The following is a 15,032-nucleotide window of genomic DNA, read 5'->3' on the forward strand; positions in this document are numbered from 1 at the left end:
GACAGGAAACAATTGGAAAACCGGTATGGGGGGATAGAAGACACAACATGTACCTCCCTGCCAACTATGGGAGGTCAGGATCCCCACATTTTAGAAATAAACTTCTACATAGCATATATTTCCTACAAAAGAAAAACTCAGAGATGAGATTATTAAGAAAAGTAAATTGGTGTCATTACCTATATCCCCCAATTTAAGCAAACATACAAACCTTTTTCTGATGTGAAGCATGATAAGAACCAAAACACAAAAGACAAACAATAATGTACAGATAATGCCAGCATAAGCACCGTGAGACAAGCCGAAGAGCAAATCGTCATCATCATCTACCACATGTCCAGTTTGTCCATTTGAATAGCCGTCGTCTTCTGATGAGGAAAAAAAACATCGATCATTTCTATTAGTATCACCTATTAGTCTTTTTATTTTACAATGTTTGCTTACCTCAATTTAATTAAACTTGAGCTTTTATATAGCGCAATATCCACTAAACATGCTCAAAGCACTTTACAAGGGGTTCCTGGCCAACAGCAACACTTAACATGTAGGACAACTGTTAGGCGATACTACAATTTTTCCGGACAGAAACAACGCTGTTATCGGCCAGGTACTCATTTTACAACTGAAACAGTGAGAGAATGTGAGTAAAGAGCCTTTTCCAAGGACTCAAGAGAGGCCCAAACCCAGGACCTTCCAATCCAAAAGCTTACCAAAAGACCACATAGCCACACACAAGACCACACAGCCTCACAATAATTGATAGTCATTCGCCATTGAATCAGTTGCAACAGTGAATGATTTCATGACCACTGGTCAATGCATCACCATTTGTTCTACAAGTCGCACTACTGTATCAAAGTGATAACAGATGATTTGACTTCAGTAGTTCCCACTAGTGTAAAGTGGCCACAATTTGACAGCTTCTAGACATTTGAAAGCATCATCAAGAACTTGCTCTTGACAGAGTTTATGCGAGGGAGCCCATCAAGATTTGACATTATTTCCCCGCCCTGGGGGAATGTTTTTAGAAATTCAGACATCCAGGAGGCCCTTTGGTGCTTCATAAAAATAGAACCTATAGGTGGAACTCTTTTTTATTTTTATTTGTCGGTGAGTTTATGATAAACTTTTAGCTAAAAAATGACCTACTACAGGTCCAAGTCCAAGTGCCATATTTCAATACATACGTTAAGATAAGTAAGGACATAATTTCTTGCTCCCACAAATTATAGATAATGTACTAATGACCAAAAATTAAAATGATATGTTTAAGTTACGCTTGTAGAATTCAACTTTATCACTTTCATATACTCTTTTATTAAGAGAGACAAGAACATTAAAAGAGTAATAGAAGCTGTCCTTAACTTTATGTGTAATATCTAAATATATGAAGGTAAGTTATCAATACTGGATTAACCATTTCATTTGCATTATTTTGAAACGTTGAAAAAGAAGATGATTATGCTACAGATCTAAAAAATATTTGGATCAATAAAAATTAGAGGAAAATCATCAGTGTGCTAAAAAGCAAAAATGGTGAAAGAACTCAACAGCAGTTGAGAAAAAGAAACATTTATGAGGATTAATTGCTCTAAATCTCATAAAAGATTGAGGTCATGTTAGCATTGTGCACCCAAACAATTAATTTGAAAAAATACAGCCCCGTAACAGATTCACAGTGAAAAGCCAATGTTTCGTACTGTAAATTATTCAGTGCAGAAAAAAGGGCATTGAAATAGAGCTTTAAATTTCGTGGAATTATTTTTTTTTTCTTCTCTTTATTCTAATAAGAATAACACATCAGACCCAAATACCTCAATGAGCTACAGAATTCTGAACATGATCTACATTCAAGCTAAACCTGTTGTTTGTTGTCGTGTTGTTTTGTACTCGTCAAATTTCCAGTACCAATAGAAATCAAGTTATTATAGACTTGGGTTTAACACACTTACAGGCACCCAGGGAAAGTAAAACATTAAGAATATTTAAAACAAGAAATAGATGCATTATAAAAAGATACCTAGCCATTTGTATCGTCTGAGACCAATAAAAAGTACGACTTGAACTATGGTGCTACCATAAGGGCCACACTCAAATGTTACAATTATATATTTATAACCAACACTAATTTATAAAGAGAGATGATTTACAAGAGAATAAAATGATCTCTCATGTTTTCTTGCCATCAAGTGGCCCCCAAAGCAGGCCCTAGGCAAAGCCAAATGACCTAATTTCCAGAGAAAGAGACCAGATAACTATGTGGGAGCTGATCTCATACCACAGCATAATACAATCTCCTTTAAAACATTTATCAACTGACTGTTTCAGACTGAGTACTGTTATTGAACATACATCTCAAAGAAGATTTGCAATAATTGAATGGTTCTTGCTTTAGAGCGTTTTTAAAAATTATTTTTAAAAATTATTTTGTTTTATGTCTTTTTTTCCAATGAAGGCGAATGATAATTAATTTTTGCATAGACAAATGGTGTTGATATTCCCGGTTGAGTTTACGTAAAACAGAACCAAAAAAAAAATAATAAAAAAAACCAATAAACATTTTCTCAGATAATTGGAGAGTATACCAATGCTCTAAAATTACAATGTCTATGAATGAGGTTTGAAAAGTATATAGTATAAATGTATGGTTATAAAGGTGGTTAGATTTGAAATTTTAATTTGATACTTTGATCAAATAAATGAGAAGAAAGGAGGGTAGACTGTTTTTATTTCAAAATCTTTTTTACGATAATTCTTTTTAAATGGTAAATGTTTATTATTCTAAAAAACTAAAACTCATCCTCATTAATGATGAATAAAGATGAAACTTTGTCTAACATCAGTCAGAGTTGCAAATCCATCTCCCTTATCTAATATATGGTCTTTAAAATATACAAGGATAAAATATATAAATAAATAGAGCAACATAAAAAATAAAATTCAATGAAACTTGGTTTCTAACATCGGTATACTAGCAGCCTTTGAAATTTATGACAAATTTAAATGTTAGTTATTGTTATGTTTTAAATAAAAATTTCAAAGACATTTTTTAAAAGTTTGAGTTTATCTTAATGCTTTAGAACCAAAACCCAAAAATATCCTTCATAAGAAATTAAGTTACGGTATTGTACATATTTTAGAATAACTTCGCATTCCAACATATATTTTTTTTTTTAATAAATAAATAAAAAGATCAGAGGAATTAGAATTATACTCTTCTTTTTTTTTATTTCTTTACCAATTTTATTCACTTTCACAAAGTCCATAAGCGTATTGTTCATTTGGTCCTTTTCATTCATTTTTACAGGAGACTATAAAATTTAAAAGCTAGCATGATTGGATATGATAAAAATATGTTCCATATTACATGCAATCAAATAAAAATAAATAAATAAAAACGAATTATACAAGGGATCTCAAGACTACAGCAACATTCAAAATAAAGGAGGAGACATGATACCTATAAAACCCTGTTACAACACTTTTTACAGAAACATGCTGTAACCAGCCAAGAACTCATTTTACAACTAGGTGCAGTGACAGAATGTGAGTGAAGAGCCTTTACAATATTGAACCGCCCATCACCCTTCCAGTCTGAAAATGGATGTCATATCACTAGACAACAAATCCACAAATAAACACATAAAACATGAAACAAAATTTAATATTTAAAAAAACACTCAAAATGAGGACACAACTCACTTAACCCTAACACAGGCTATCTCGATATTTGGCTGTAATTACTTTACCCCATCATTATATTATATTTTTCCTGGGACAATTGTATATTAAAACTATTATTTTTATTCTTTACATGATAGTCGTGATCCTTCAGAGCCATGAGGCTCATAGAGCTAGAGTTTATCCCGACTTATATAGCATGAACCGGACAATAGCAATTGCTCACTATCCTTTGGATAGGATGCTAGTCTATCACAAAGTACTTTCCACCAGCTCTGGGGATGAGTGTTAATAACCCAATAAATGTGATTTAATCTTATTATCACACCCCTCCTCATCTGAAACCATTCATAAAACAATGAATTCCTTAAAATTAAGAAGAATGAAGCCAAAATAATTTAATTGAATTGAAAATGTGAACAATTTCTATAACTGACCGCTCTCTGTATATATTCTCTCTAGTTGTGTAATTACATTACTTTTTACACAGATCATTAACTAGCCTCTCAATATATCTCTCTAGTTGTATAATTACATCACCAATTTTCACACAGATCATCTGGCCTCTCTCTAGTTGTATAATTATGCCATCACTTTTCTCGTAAATCACCAAGCAGATTGATGACTGCATTCATATTTAATGCATGCTTACATCACAAAGGAAATGATAGGCAGAAAATATAGGGGTGCTGAAATAAAGTATGATCTAACCCAATTAAAGAAAATGAGTATCTCTGTCTATATATTTCTATAATGCAAGAAAACCCACTTGTCCTTGTAATTAACAATTATATCAATACACAATTTTTATTTAACTGAAAACAATTATCAGCCTTTATCCTCCTCAATCTTTGTCAGTTGCCAGTTGGTATGATTTCCTCAAACGTTTTGCATATCCCAAGGAGTTTGAGGAAACCATGCTGGAGTGTATGTTCTTTTTCTTCATGCCTCAACCGGTTCTTGAATAATTTCATTTGTATTTTCCAACTTTTGTCCATAAATTTCTATTTTACACACTATCCTCTCTGCCATTTTTGTTGCCCATTGAATCTTTAATATATTATCATTTAAGTAATACCATTACATTTGACAGGATAAAAGGGAAACAAAATGATAATAACGACAGAATTTACTATCTACGCATGAGCTTTGGAGATGATTTTAAGCATTTTGCACTTTGCACAACAACAATAACCAAAAAAAAAAATTTTAAAACAACAACAACAAAAAACATGCAAATCTTTAATAAGTTATATAAAAAAACAAAGCAAAATCACAAATCTAAATATTGAAACCCACTGTCTTTAACTGGTATTATGTGAGGATGAACTCATTGCTAAATGAGGAATATCGAATAAAAAAATGAGAGACTCGGATCATTTTTTTTTTCTTATTGAGAAGGATGAGTATATTTTATAACTGCGCAAAAAACAAACAAAAACCACGCCCCCCCCCCCCCCCCCCCCAAAGAAAAAAGATTGTATTTTTTTTCATTTTAACTTGAAATTTGTTTTTCAGCATCTGCTTGATCCTGACATAATATCAGACTGAGGTCGTAGGTCACATGAAGCACCAAACAAAGTGGATTGATTGGACAGATCTGCTATTAACAGAATTTTCCAAAAACAATAAACCGAAATATGCAACAAATGATGATGTGTTAGTTTGAAAAAAAAAAGGAAGAAAAGAAACATTTTCATGAATATAAATCCACAGCAAGCGACCAAAAAAAAACAAAAAACCCTGAGTATTCTTGTGTAAGCAATCAATTTCTAAAACTAGTAAATGAAAATACCAAACACCAACATCAGATGTACTTCTCTTACCATCACCCAAATCATCATCACCATTGCTACTGGAAGTTGTTGGATTGACATTATTTTCATGATCATTTTCAGTCCCATGCACAACTGGGCCTTTTTCTACATCTGAAACAGTCGTTGGTAGTTTATACCAGACTTTGGGGGGTTTGGGGGGTTTGGGTACTGACTGAATGGATCCTGGTAGAATTATTTTTGGTTGAATAAAGGATATAAAAAAGAGATCAATAAGCATTTAAAAAATCTATTTCATTTATAGTATCTACTATTTTATTTCAATCATATTGCGGATGAGAATCTTAAACAAATAGGAATCGTATTTAGTAGTAAAATGTAATTTACATAACATATGTAAATCCATTGAGATATGCTGTGCGTTACTTTACATTGCTTCATCAAACTTAAACACTGAAACAAATATCTAATTTTGTGATATCATAAAAATAAATAAAATCGATAATAATATAATGAGTAAGCCCTGCAGAATATTTCATTTTCAGAAATTTCACGAATGAATATATGACAAAGTTTAAAAGGACATTGTCACTTAAATGAGAGTATTCCTTTGCTTGGTGCAGCAAGGATAAAGGCAGATTTTATACTTCGCAAATTTAATCAGATGATGATCTTGAATTAAGAGTGGATTGATATTCCAATACATTTATGAAAATGCCAAACCTTGTTTCATGTCATGTCATATATTATTTTAATAAAGATTCAATTCTTATTTATGATTTTATTACAGTGTCCTATTTATTTTAAATTATTAATTTGGAATATTTCTTATAATCATTACTTAAGAATAACAGCTGTAATAGAGAACAATAAACATGAACAACATATGAGTTCCAAAAAAAAACAAAAGTAGATGGAGTCATGAATCACAAACTATATACAAATATAAACAGGATCTGCACTTAATTTCTAAACAGTACAGTTGAACCCATTTTTTTCACAACAAAGATAATAAGTCAGATGTTTTAAAAAATCTGACTCTATTTTATACACAAACATGAATCATTATGAGCCAAAAATAAAAGATACAAAAACTTCAAACAAAGACAAATCTGGCTTCTACAAACAGTTATTTTTAAATTGAATATTATGGAAAGTAACATAACAATCTAATGACTTTCTATTTTTAACAGAAAATGAATAACAATACTATATTTGTTGTTGTCTTTCATATTATTTTTCATTATATATGTATGTGTGTGTGTGTTTGTGGTTTTCATTTTTAAAGTAGAGTGATCCAAAGTCTTATAATCATTTTTTCCCCCATTAATTGTTTACCAAAAATTTTGTTCGATATTGTTAATAGTCTTCCTAACTAGAATGATCATATATCGTTAATCTCTCTCTAACAGAAGAAATCACATGCAATTTCTGGGACAAATGAAACAAACAATAGTTTACGTTTAATAGAGTTTATGACAGTGGTTGTTAAATACATCCATTTCATAAAGTGAATATGTTGGTAACTAGACAACTGTAAATCAAGGAAGGCAAAAGAATTTTATATCATTCTTCAATGCAATTAAAATAAGTGTATTTTCTAAGACATACGACCAAAAATATCAAATTGCCTTAAACCCACTAGCCCTAATACCCATTGCTAATGAATATTTTGAAACATCGTGAAATTAATTGTTTTCTACAACTAAGTCATCCTTTCTTGAGTTTTAAGTGGATTATGATTATGCTAAGAGAGTAGCTTCATCATCAAGCTTATGGTCAATCTCTATTTAAATTTCAAAAGGATAAAAGAAAAGTAAGACAACTTGTCTATCTATCTTAAGTTAATTACTAATTACCAGAACGATTTGTCATTGAAAACATTACTTACACTAATTTGAAAATATATACAAGTGTTACAGTTTGTCTCCGATTGTGAATGCTTAATGTAAGGAGACAAAATAAATATGTAGTGCTGAGGGAGAATGGTGGTATAATCTTACATCATGCAGTAAATACATGTTGATGTATTAGACTCTCAATTTGTCCAAACAACCCCCCCCCCCCCCCCCCAACCCCCACCCCTAAAAAAACAAGAACCTGATTTGGGTCACGAAATGCAAGAGTCATGTATATTGAAGATGAAAAAAAAACTATACCAAACACCGACATCAACCAGTGATCTCTTACCATTGTTGTCATCAATGTCATTGACATTATTAATAATAGGAGTTGGACTGGCAATATTATAAACTTTGCCTTCAGTCCCATTCATTTTAGAGTCTATCTCTACTCCTGAGAGCGTCACCCCAGACTTAAATGATTCTTCAGAGGATGACGTTACCAATCCTGGTACAGCAATTTTAGAGAGAGCCAAATAAAAGAAGTAAAATTGGGAATAGGGGAATTTTGACATAAAATGTATACTGTTGTTGAAAATGAAATTTATTGTATGCAAATATCGAAGTTTGTATGGTACATGTAATGGTATCAGTCAAAACTAGATCTGTTCTAGTGTCTCCCTTGGTGAGTCATTCGGTATCCCATTGTCAACATGTGCACAAATATCTTATTTTTCCTGTTGTTTATTTCTCTATTTAAAGAATTACTTAATGTAACAAGTTTGTCTGGTTCTTATATTATATATATATATATATATATATATATATATATATATATATATATATATATATATATATATATATATAGGGAGAGAGAGAGGGGGAGAGAGAGTGTGAGAGAGACAGAGACAGAGTGTCTGTGAGAGAGACAGACAGAGAGAGAGAGAGAGAGAGAGAGAGAGAGAGAGAGAGAGAGAGAGAGACTTAATTAATGAGCTAAGAAAATAAAAACTGTGAGTTAGACTTCATTTGTTTGGAATAAATTGTTTTGTAAAGCTTAATGACCCAGAAGTAATCAATTTTACATTAAGTTTTCAAATCTGCGATTTTCTATTAAATATTTTGTTTTGTGTACTATGCTGCAATAGTTATGTAGTATATGTTCTTTGGACACGAATACAACAAACATCTCAAAAATGGTCAATCAAGTGGGAATTTGTTCAAGGCAATACCATAAATTTCTTTGGTGGGAAGATTAAAATACTGTAATACTTATGTGATTACAAGTAATACTGAAATTCTTTCTCTCAAGCAAATATAGCCCTTATTTCAATTCCAATTTAAAACATGTTAAAATTCAATGCAAATCACAAAGTTCTCTACAATTCTACATAGGTTTATTTTTGAAGAAAAAAAACCCCTGTCTTCTTTCAGAATTTTGAAGTAAAAATATGACATAGACCTGAGCATAGGTAGTTGGTCTAATGGTGTTATCACCATGAATAGAAAAAGAAACTCTCTTTAGTGACAAATAATAAGACAGTATGATGATTGGAGGTACATTGTATGCTTCCGGTGAAATATCTTTGGATTCATCTTCATGCAACCTTTAGGTGTGAAAAACATTGAGTTTTTAAAATTTGTAGTAAGAATGCATTGTGATTCAGTACAAGCTACAAAGATCAATATTAAGAAAACAATACTATCTCATGCTCATATTAGTTAGATTTTGCGTACTTGCAGAATGAGTACTGCTGTCAAATACTTCTGAAAAAATGACAGTATAAAAGACAGTGTACAGTTGTGAATAAAGCATTAAATGTTTTGATTAAAACATGCTAAAGGTGATAAGGTATTCTTCCATGATATTGAAAGATCCTTTATCCTTTAAAAGTTGTTTAGCCATGGCTGCCATCTATTACAGAAGCAATATGGAAACATTTTAACACTAACTTTAAAATCATTATCAAAATGTTATCTCGTTTCAGATGGCTCTTTAGTAACTTTTCACTATCATTTTGGTATCCATTGTGTAGAATGCTTCAAAAAATTCACATTTCTGATTCTAATTATTTATATAGACTTATCTTCCAAACTCCCGAGAATTCCCCTCAAACTCAAAACCCTGCCATAACAATAAGAAAAACTAATGTAAATGTTTAAAAAATAATAATTTAAAAAATAAATAAATAAAATAAAATAAAATAAAATAAAATAAAATATATAATAATAATAATAATAATAATAATAATAATAATAATAATAATAATAATAATAATAATAATAATAATAATAATAATAAATAATAATAATCTGAGCCAATGCAACAAAAGGGCCTCCTTTTTTTTAAACTTTAAAAAATATAGCAAGGAGAATCTATTTCATTCATGCTATATCTATAACCAATAATCTAAATTTAAATTAGAAAATAAAATTGAGTCGTTTTAAGAATATGCATTGATTTATATCGAAATAGGAAAGTAGTACAAAATCTTCTCTGCACCAAGTATGCAATAAATTGAAACATCTTACAGAGATTAGTAAAAGTAGCTCTTTGAAGCTATACCATTTCAAATATGATTTTTGATTAGCTACACATTGAAGGTGAGATATTGTTGAATGAATAAGGTATTGTACCTTAATTTGGGTTCTTTACCCAACTTTAGTCCCTTTCATTTTTTTAGGTGGAAGGAGGATGAAGTGGAAGACCCATTATTTGCTCAATCTGACAACATGCAATAAGCTTCCTTTTAACATTTCATTTTTTTTTTAAAGATTATCTTTGGCATCAGCATTTTGCAATGTGAAACAAAAGAAAAGTGCAGAAATCTAATTTTTTTTTTTTTTTTGAGATAGGACTCTGGTCAAACTATAGAATAGCACTTTTTGTCAAATTATACTGACTGACTTCTGGCCAAACAACTAGACATGAATAAACAACTTCCAATATTTTGCACCAAACCTGGGTATTTGTGAACCAACCCAATTGAATAATGAATGCTGATGTTTAGCTGATTTATGCAAGAATAGGTAATTTCCTTTCAGATTCAAAATAACAATCAAATGAATCTTAATGGCATTAATTTGTTTCATTTAAAATTATCCGTTTCATACAAAGATATGGATATATGACACAAGTCCTTTAAACTCTTTGCGATGATAAAATCAAATTAAAAAACAAACAAAACAAAAAACTTGAGCTTTTATATAAGGTAATATCCACGAAACATACTCAAAGCACTTTATAAGGGGTCCCTAGCCACAGCAACACATAAAATATAGGACCAAAGACATGTGCCTGATAAGCGATATTACAATTATTTTCCTGGCAGATACAATGCTGTTAATGGCCAGATATTCATTTTACATCTTAAAACAGTGAGAGGATGTGAGTAAAGAGTCTTTTCCTAGGACTCAACTATGCACCACTAAGAACAGGACTCAAACCCAGGACCTTCCAATCAGAAGGCGAGTGTTATACCACAGGATCATATAAATTGACAGTGCAAATACAAAGAATCAAACAAAACTTTTCATCCATTAGTAAACTACGCCATCATTTTATCCTAAATAAACCTTTGTCGAGAGTAAAAAATGATGTCACATCTTTGAACATATATCATTTGATAAACTAACATTAACAATGAGTAAGAAATATTCTCACCTGAGGATGGAATGCATGTGATATTGTTAGCAGGATCAATTTTAAAACCAGGACAACACATTTCAACTACGTAGTATCTTGTCACAGTGATATTTTTCTTCACTGAGCAATCAACAAGCCTAAGACAGATACAAGAATTTTTTTTAGAAAACAAAATTATTCAATAAGCACATTGCATCCCATACTGATAGAAAAGTTGCCATGATGATGTTGTACCCATATAATATCAATAATTTTCATTCACAGCTTAATACTAGAGCCCAAACTGGTCCATAGACACTAAGGTGATAAATTAGTTTAAGGCAAAATAATGGTGATGATAGCTACATTTACAAAGATGATGATGATGATGATGATGATGATGATGATGATGATGATGATGATGATGACAATTATGACAGTGATAATTGGTCTGATAGTCGTTACACTAACAGTCTTGATCACAATGGTGAGAGAGAGAGAGAGAGAGAGAGAGAGAGAGAGAGAGAGAGAGAGAGAGAGAGAGAGAGAGAGAGAGAGAGATGATAATATGATAGATATTATACATACTCAGAAAATGTACACTGTTCCCAGCTAAAAAATGAACAACTATCCACATAAGTTTGGTTGCATTTTTCCATCACTGTAACTTGATGCTGGACATGCTCAGACTTGGAACGTGTACACCAGTTGGCTCTAAACGCAGAGAGAAAGACTTAAGTATTATGATTTGATATAATAATCGTTCTTTGGTATCTTATCTGTGCTTTTGTAACAGTAAATTTATTTTATTTTACTTTGTGAACAGCTTAAATAACACATAAATTATCTTAATGGATTTTTAACAAAGACAGTGTTTCACCATAAAAGTGAATATCAATTAAAAAATATAAATAGAAGTCTCAATTTAATATACAAAGATACACGATGCTGACATTTCCCCTTTAGCAACTAAACCTGATGAATTAGACACTATAGATGAAAGTAAGACTAAAGGATGATACTGGTAAGATGAATAAACAAATCAATCATTTGACAAAGGGGAAAATGTCCAAATCATTAGTCGATTTGTATTCTTTGTTATTCTATTCTTTTATACTTCTTCATGCTTCAAGCAGCAATATAAAAGTGAACTTTTGATAGGAGGCCTTGATGTGAAATAACTCGATCAGCATCAAATGGATAACTCTTCATGTGACTTTAGGCACAAAATTGTTTTCATGATAGCAGTTATAAGGATATAATGCTCTTTGATATATTTCCATTCTTGTAAGTTGTTCTATCAAGAGCAGTATCGAGCCATGGCTAAGGAAGTCAAAAGATCTGTGAAGAAAGACAAGGAAGCATTCATGAACAGACTTGCAGAGAAAGCAGAAGCAGCAGCGACTGGAGGACACATGAGGATCCTTTATCAAACTACCAAGACACTTGCTGGAAAATATGGAAACCAGAGGTACCAGTCAAAGACAAAGATGGGAAAACTATTTTTGGAAAAGAGGCTCAATCTGAACGATGGAGGGAACATTTCAACTGCCTTCTGAACAGACCACCACCAGACAACCAGCCAGAAATTTTGCCTGCAAGGAATGAGCTACCAATTAGCTGTGATCCACCATCGATAGCAGAGATTGTGGGTGCCATTAACAAGATGAAAAGGGGAAAGCTGCTGGACCAGACCAGATTCCACCGGAGGCTCTAAAAGTTGATGCGAAAAGAAATGCTGAGGCCCTGCACCCACTATTTGAGAGAATCTGGAATGACGGGATATTCCCAAAGGATTGGAAGGAAGGACATCTTATCAAGCTTCCAAAGAAAGGGGACCTCAGTAATTGTAATAATTATCGAGGCATCACTCTTCTTTCTATCCCAGGAAAGGTTTTCAACCGTATTATTTTAGAGAGAATTAAGAATGCAACAGATGCTAAACTGCGGGACGAACAGGCAGGTTTTCGGAAAAACCGTTCAACCACCGACCAGATTGCCTCTCTGCGAATCATAGTAGAACAGTCTATAGAATGGAACTCTCCTCTTATTGTCAACTTTCTGGATTACGAGAAGGCTTTCGACAGTATTGACAGAGCAACATTGTGGAAAATTCTGGCACATTATGGACTCCCTGAAAAGATAGTAAACCTCATTAAGGAAATGTATGAAGGATCAAGTTGCAGGGTTGTACATGAAGATCAGCTTACTGACAGCTTTGAAATTAAGACTGGTGTCAAGCAGGGATGCTTGCTCTCACCATTCCTGTTCATCCTTGCCATTGATTGGCTAATGAAGGAAACCTCCAAAGGGAGAAGAAATGGGATACAGTGGACCCCCTGGACACAGTTGGATGATCTGGATTTTGCAGATGATCTGGCTCTTCTGTCCCACACCCAGGACCAGATGCAAGCAAAAACCACAATTATAAACAGCCTCTCGGAATCAATTGGTCTAAGAATTCACCCTGCAAAGTCAAAGGTCTTGAGGATAGGTACGCGTCAAAGGGAGCAGATCAAAGTAAAAGATCAGAAACTCGAAGATATAGACACTTTCTGCTATCTCGGAAGTATAATTGACAAGGATGGAGGCACGGAAGCAGAGGTGAAAGCACGAATAGGAAAGGCACAGGCTGCATTCACATCTTTGAACAGAGTTTGGAGAACTAAAGATATCTCCCTTCAACTAAAGCTAAGACTTTTCAACTCAAACGTGAAGTCTGTCCTACTGTATGGATGTGAAACTTGGAACGCATCACAGGCATGTATAAGGAGGGTACAGATTTTCGTAAACAGGTGCATGCGTAAGCTACTCAGAATAAAATGGATGGATAGAATAAAAAATGAAGAAGTATGGAAAAGAACACAGCAGAAACCAGTGGGAGAGGATATAGGAAGAAGACGGTGGAGGTGGATTGGACACACGCTTAGAAAGAATGACTCAACTATAACAAAGAAAGTATTGGACTGGAACCCTCAGGGCAGAAGATCAAGGGGAAGGCCACGAGGAACATGGAGAAGAATTAAAGAAGCTGATATACAGAGAAGTGGTAAGACCTGGAATGAGATAAAAAAGTTGGCTCAGGATAGAGAAGGATGGAAACTGTTTGTCTGTGGCCTATACCCTGACCCAGGTGAAAAAGGCAATGATGATGAAGTTGTTCTATATTTTTTGACTACTCTGTTATACTCGCTGAATAGAGTATTAATGTTGAAAGCACTGATAAAACTTCTAAAATCAAACATCTGATTAGAGACCAGCAAATATATACTTTTGAGATTCAATCCCCTGTCCATGAAACATAGTCATCATCATCGTTGCTTTTATCATTCTGGGTCAGGGTATAGGCCACAGACAAACAGTTTCCATCCCCTCTATCTTGAGCTAACTTTTAAAAAATTCTTCCATTGCAGAAACGTTTCGGTCGTCTAAGCTATAAAAAAAGGATTTGATTTGTCCGTCTGTGTTCCTGTAACAACTTGAGTTTTACGGGAGGGGTGTTAACCCTTCGACAACCCCCAACCTGGAGGACCAGGAGACTCAAAAAGGGGAAGTCACACACCATTAGTCGCCATTTATGACATGCTGGCTTGGTGTTGGGCTATTATTGAATCCGTCTCATAATATATAGCATAAAAATCGGGACCATAGGTCAATATCCAGGGGTTGTCGCTATTCAGGGATGTTGTTATCCATAGGTTCACTATACTAGTGTCATTTAGGGGACCCCGACATCACACGGGGGATGAAACATATATTCTAGAGATATGTCTTTCCTACAATTACCTATCTTGATTATTCAGATACTGTATCATACACCAATTTTTAGATTTTTACAATATGGTAGGGCCTCTCTGATCCGGATACGCCTGTCTCTGTAAAAACTGTCCCAATTAGCTAGACTTCACAATTTGGAGGTAAAGATTTCAGTTGTCCCACAAGCCTGTCATGTCAAGGCAATCCCTTGATGTGTGACTTTGAAATGGACTGGTTAAGAAGTGTAGACATATAAAGAACTGTTATACCAATGATAGACTGGTTCACTATGTGTCTTTTAATTAGCTTTCATTTTTTTTTGTTCTCTTTCTCTTTTCTTTGGGTCCAAGGGGA

At 33.1% G+C, this 15,032-nt stretch overlaps 1 protein-coding gene across 7 annotated transcripts in view; it reads right to left on the reverse strand.

Annotated features, from left to right (window-relative positions):
* LOC144967262 (uncharacterized) overlaps positions 1-15,032 on the reverse strand; it is a 31,462-nt gene that overhangs the window by 13,022 nt on the left and 3,408 nt on the right. For 5 of the 7 annotated variants that reach the window (XM_078904289.1, XM_078904291.1, XM_078904292.1 and 2 more), the window contains exons 4-8: positions 11,511-11,636; positions 10,962-11,080; positions 7,647-7,805; positions 5,508-5,681; positions 212-368 (exon numbers count right to left, since the gene is read on the reverse strand). In XM_078904289.1, coding sequence (XP_078760415.1) covers positions 212-368; positions 5,508-5,681; positions 7,647-7,805; positions 10,962-11,080; positions 11,511-11,636 — 735 coding nt within the window. Of the gene's footprint in view, positions 1-211; positions 369-5,507; positions 5,682-7,646; positions 7,806-9,034; positions 9,065-10,961; positions 11,081-11,510; positions 11,637-15,032 lie in introns of all 7 variants that reach the window. The other 2 variants (XM_078904293.1, XM_078904295.1) reach the window with 2 other exon arrangements.

This window comes from Berghia stephanieae, chromosome 3, assembly GCF_034508935.2.
Source record: "Berghia stephanieae isolate SIO BIC M18660-M18661 chromosome 3, UCSD_Bste_1.3, whole genome shotgun sequence".
In the NCBI taxonomy this organism is placed as follows: Eukaryota; Metazoa; Mollusca; class Gastropoda; order Nudibranchia; family Aeolidiidae; genus Berghia; species Berghia stephanieae.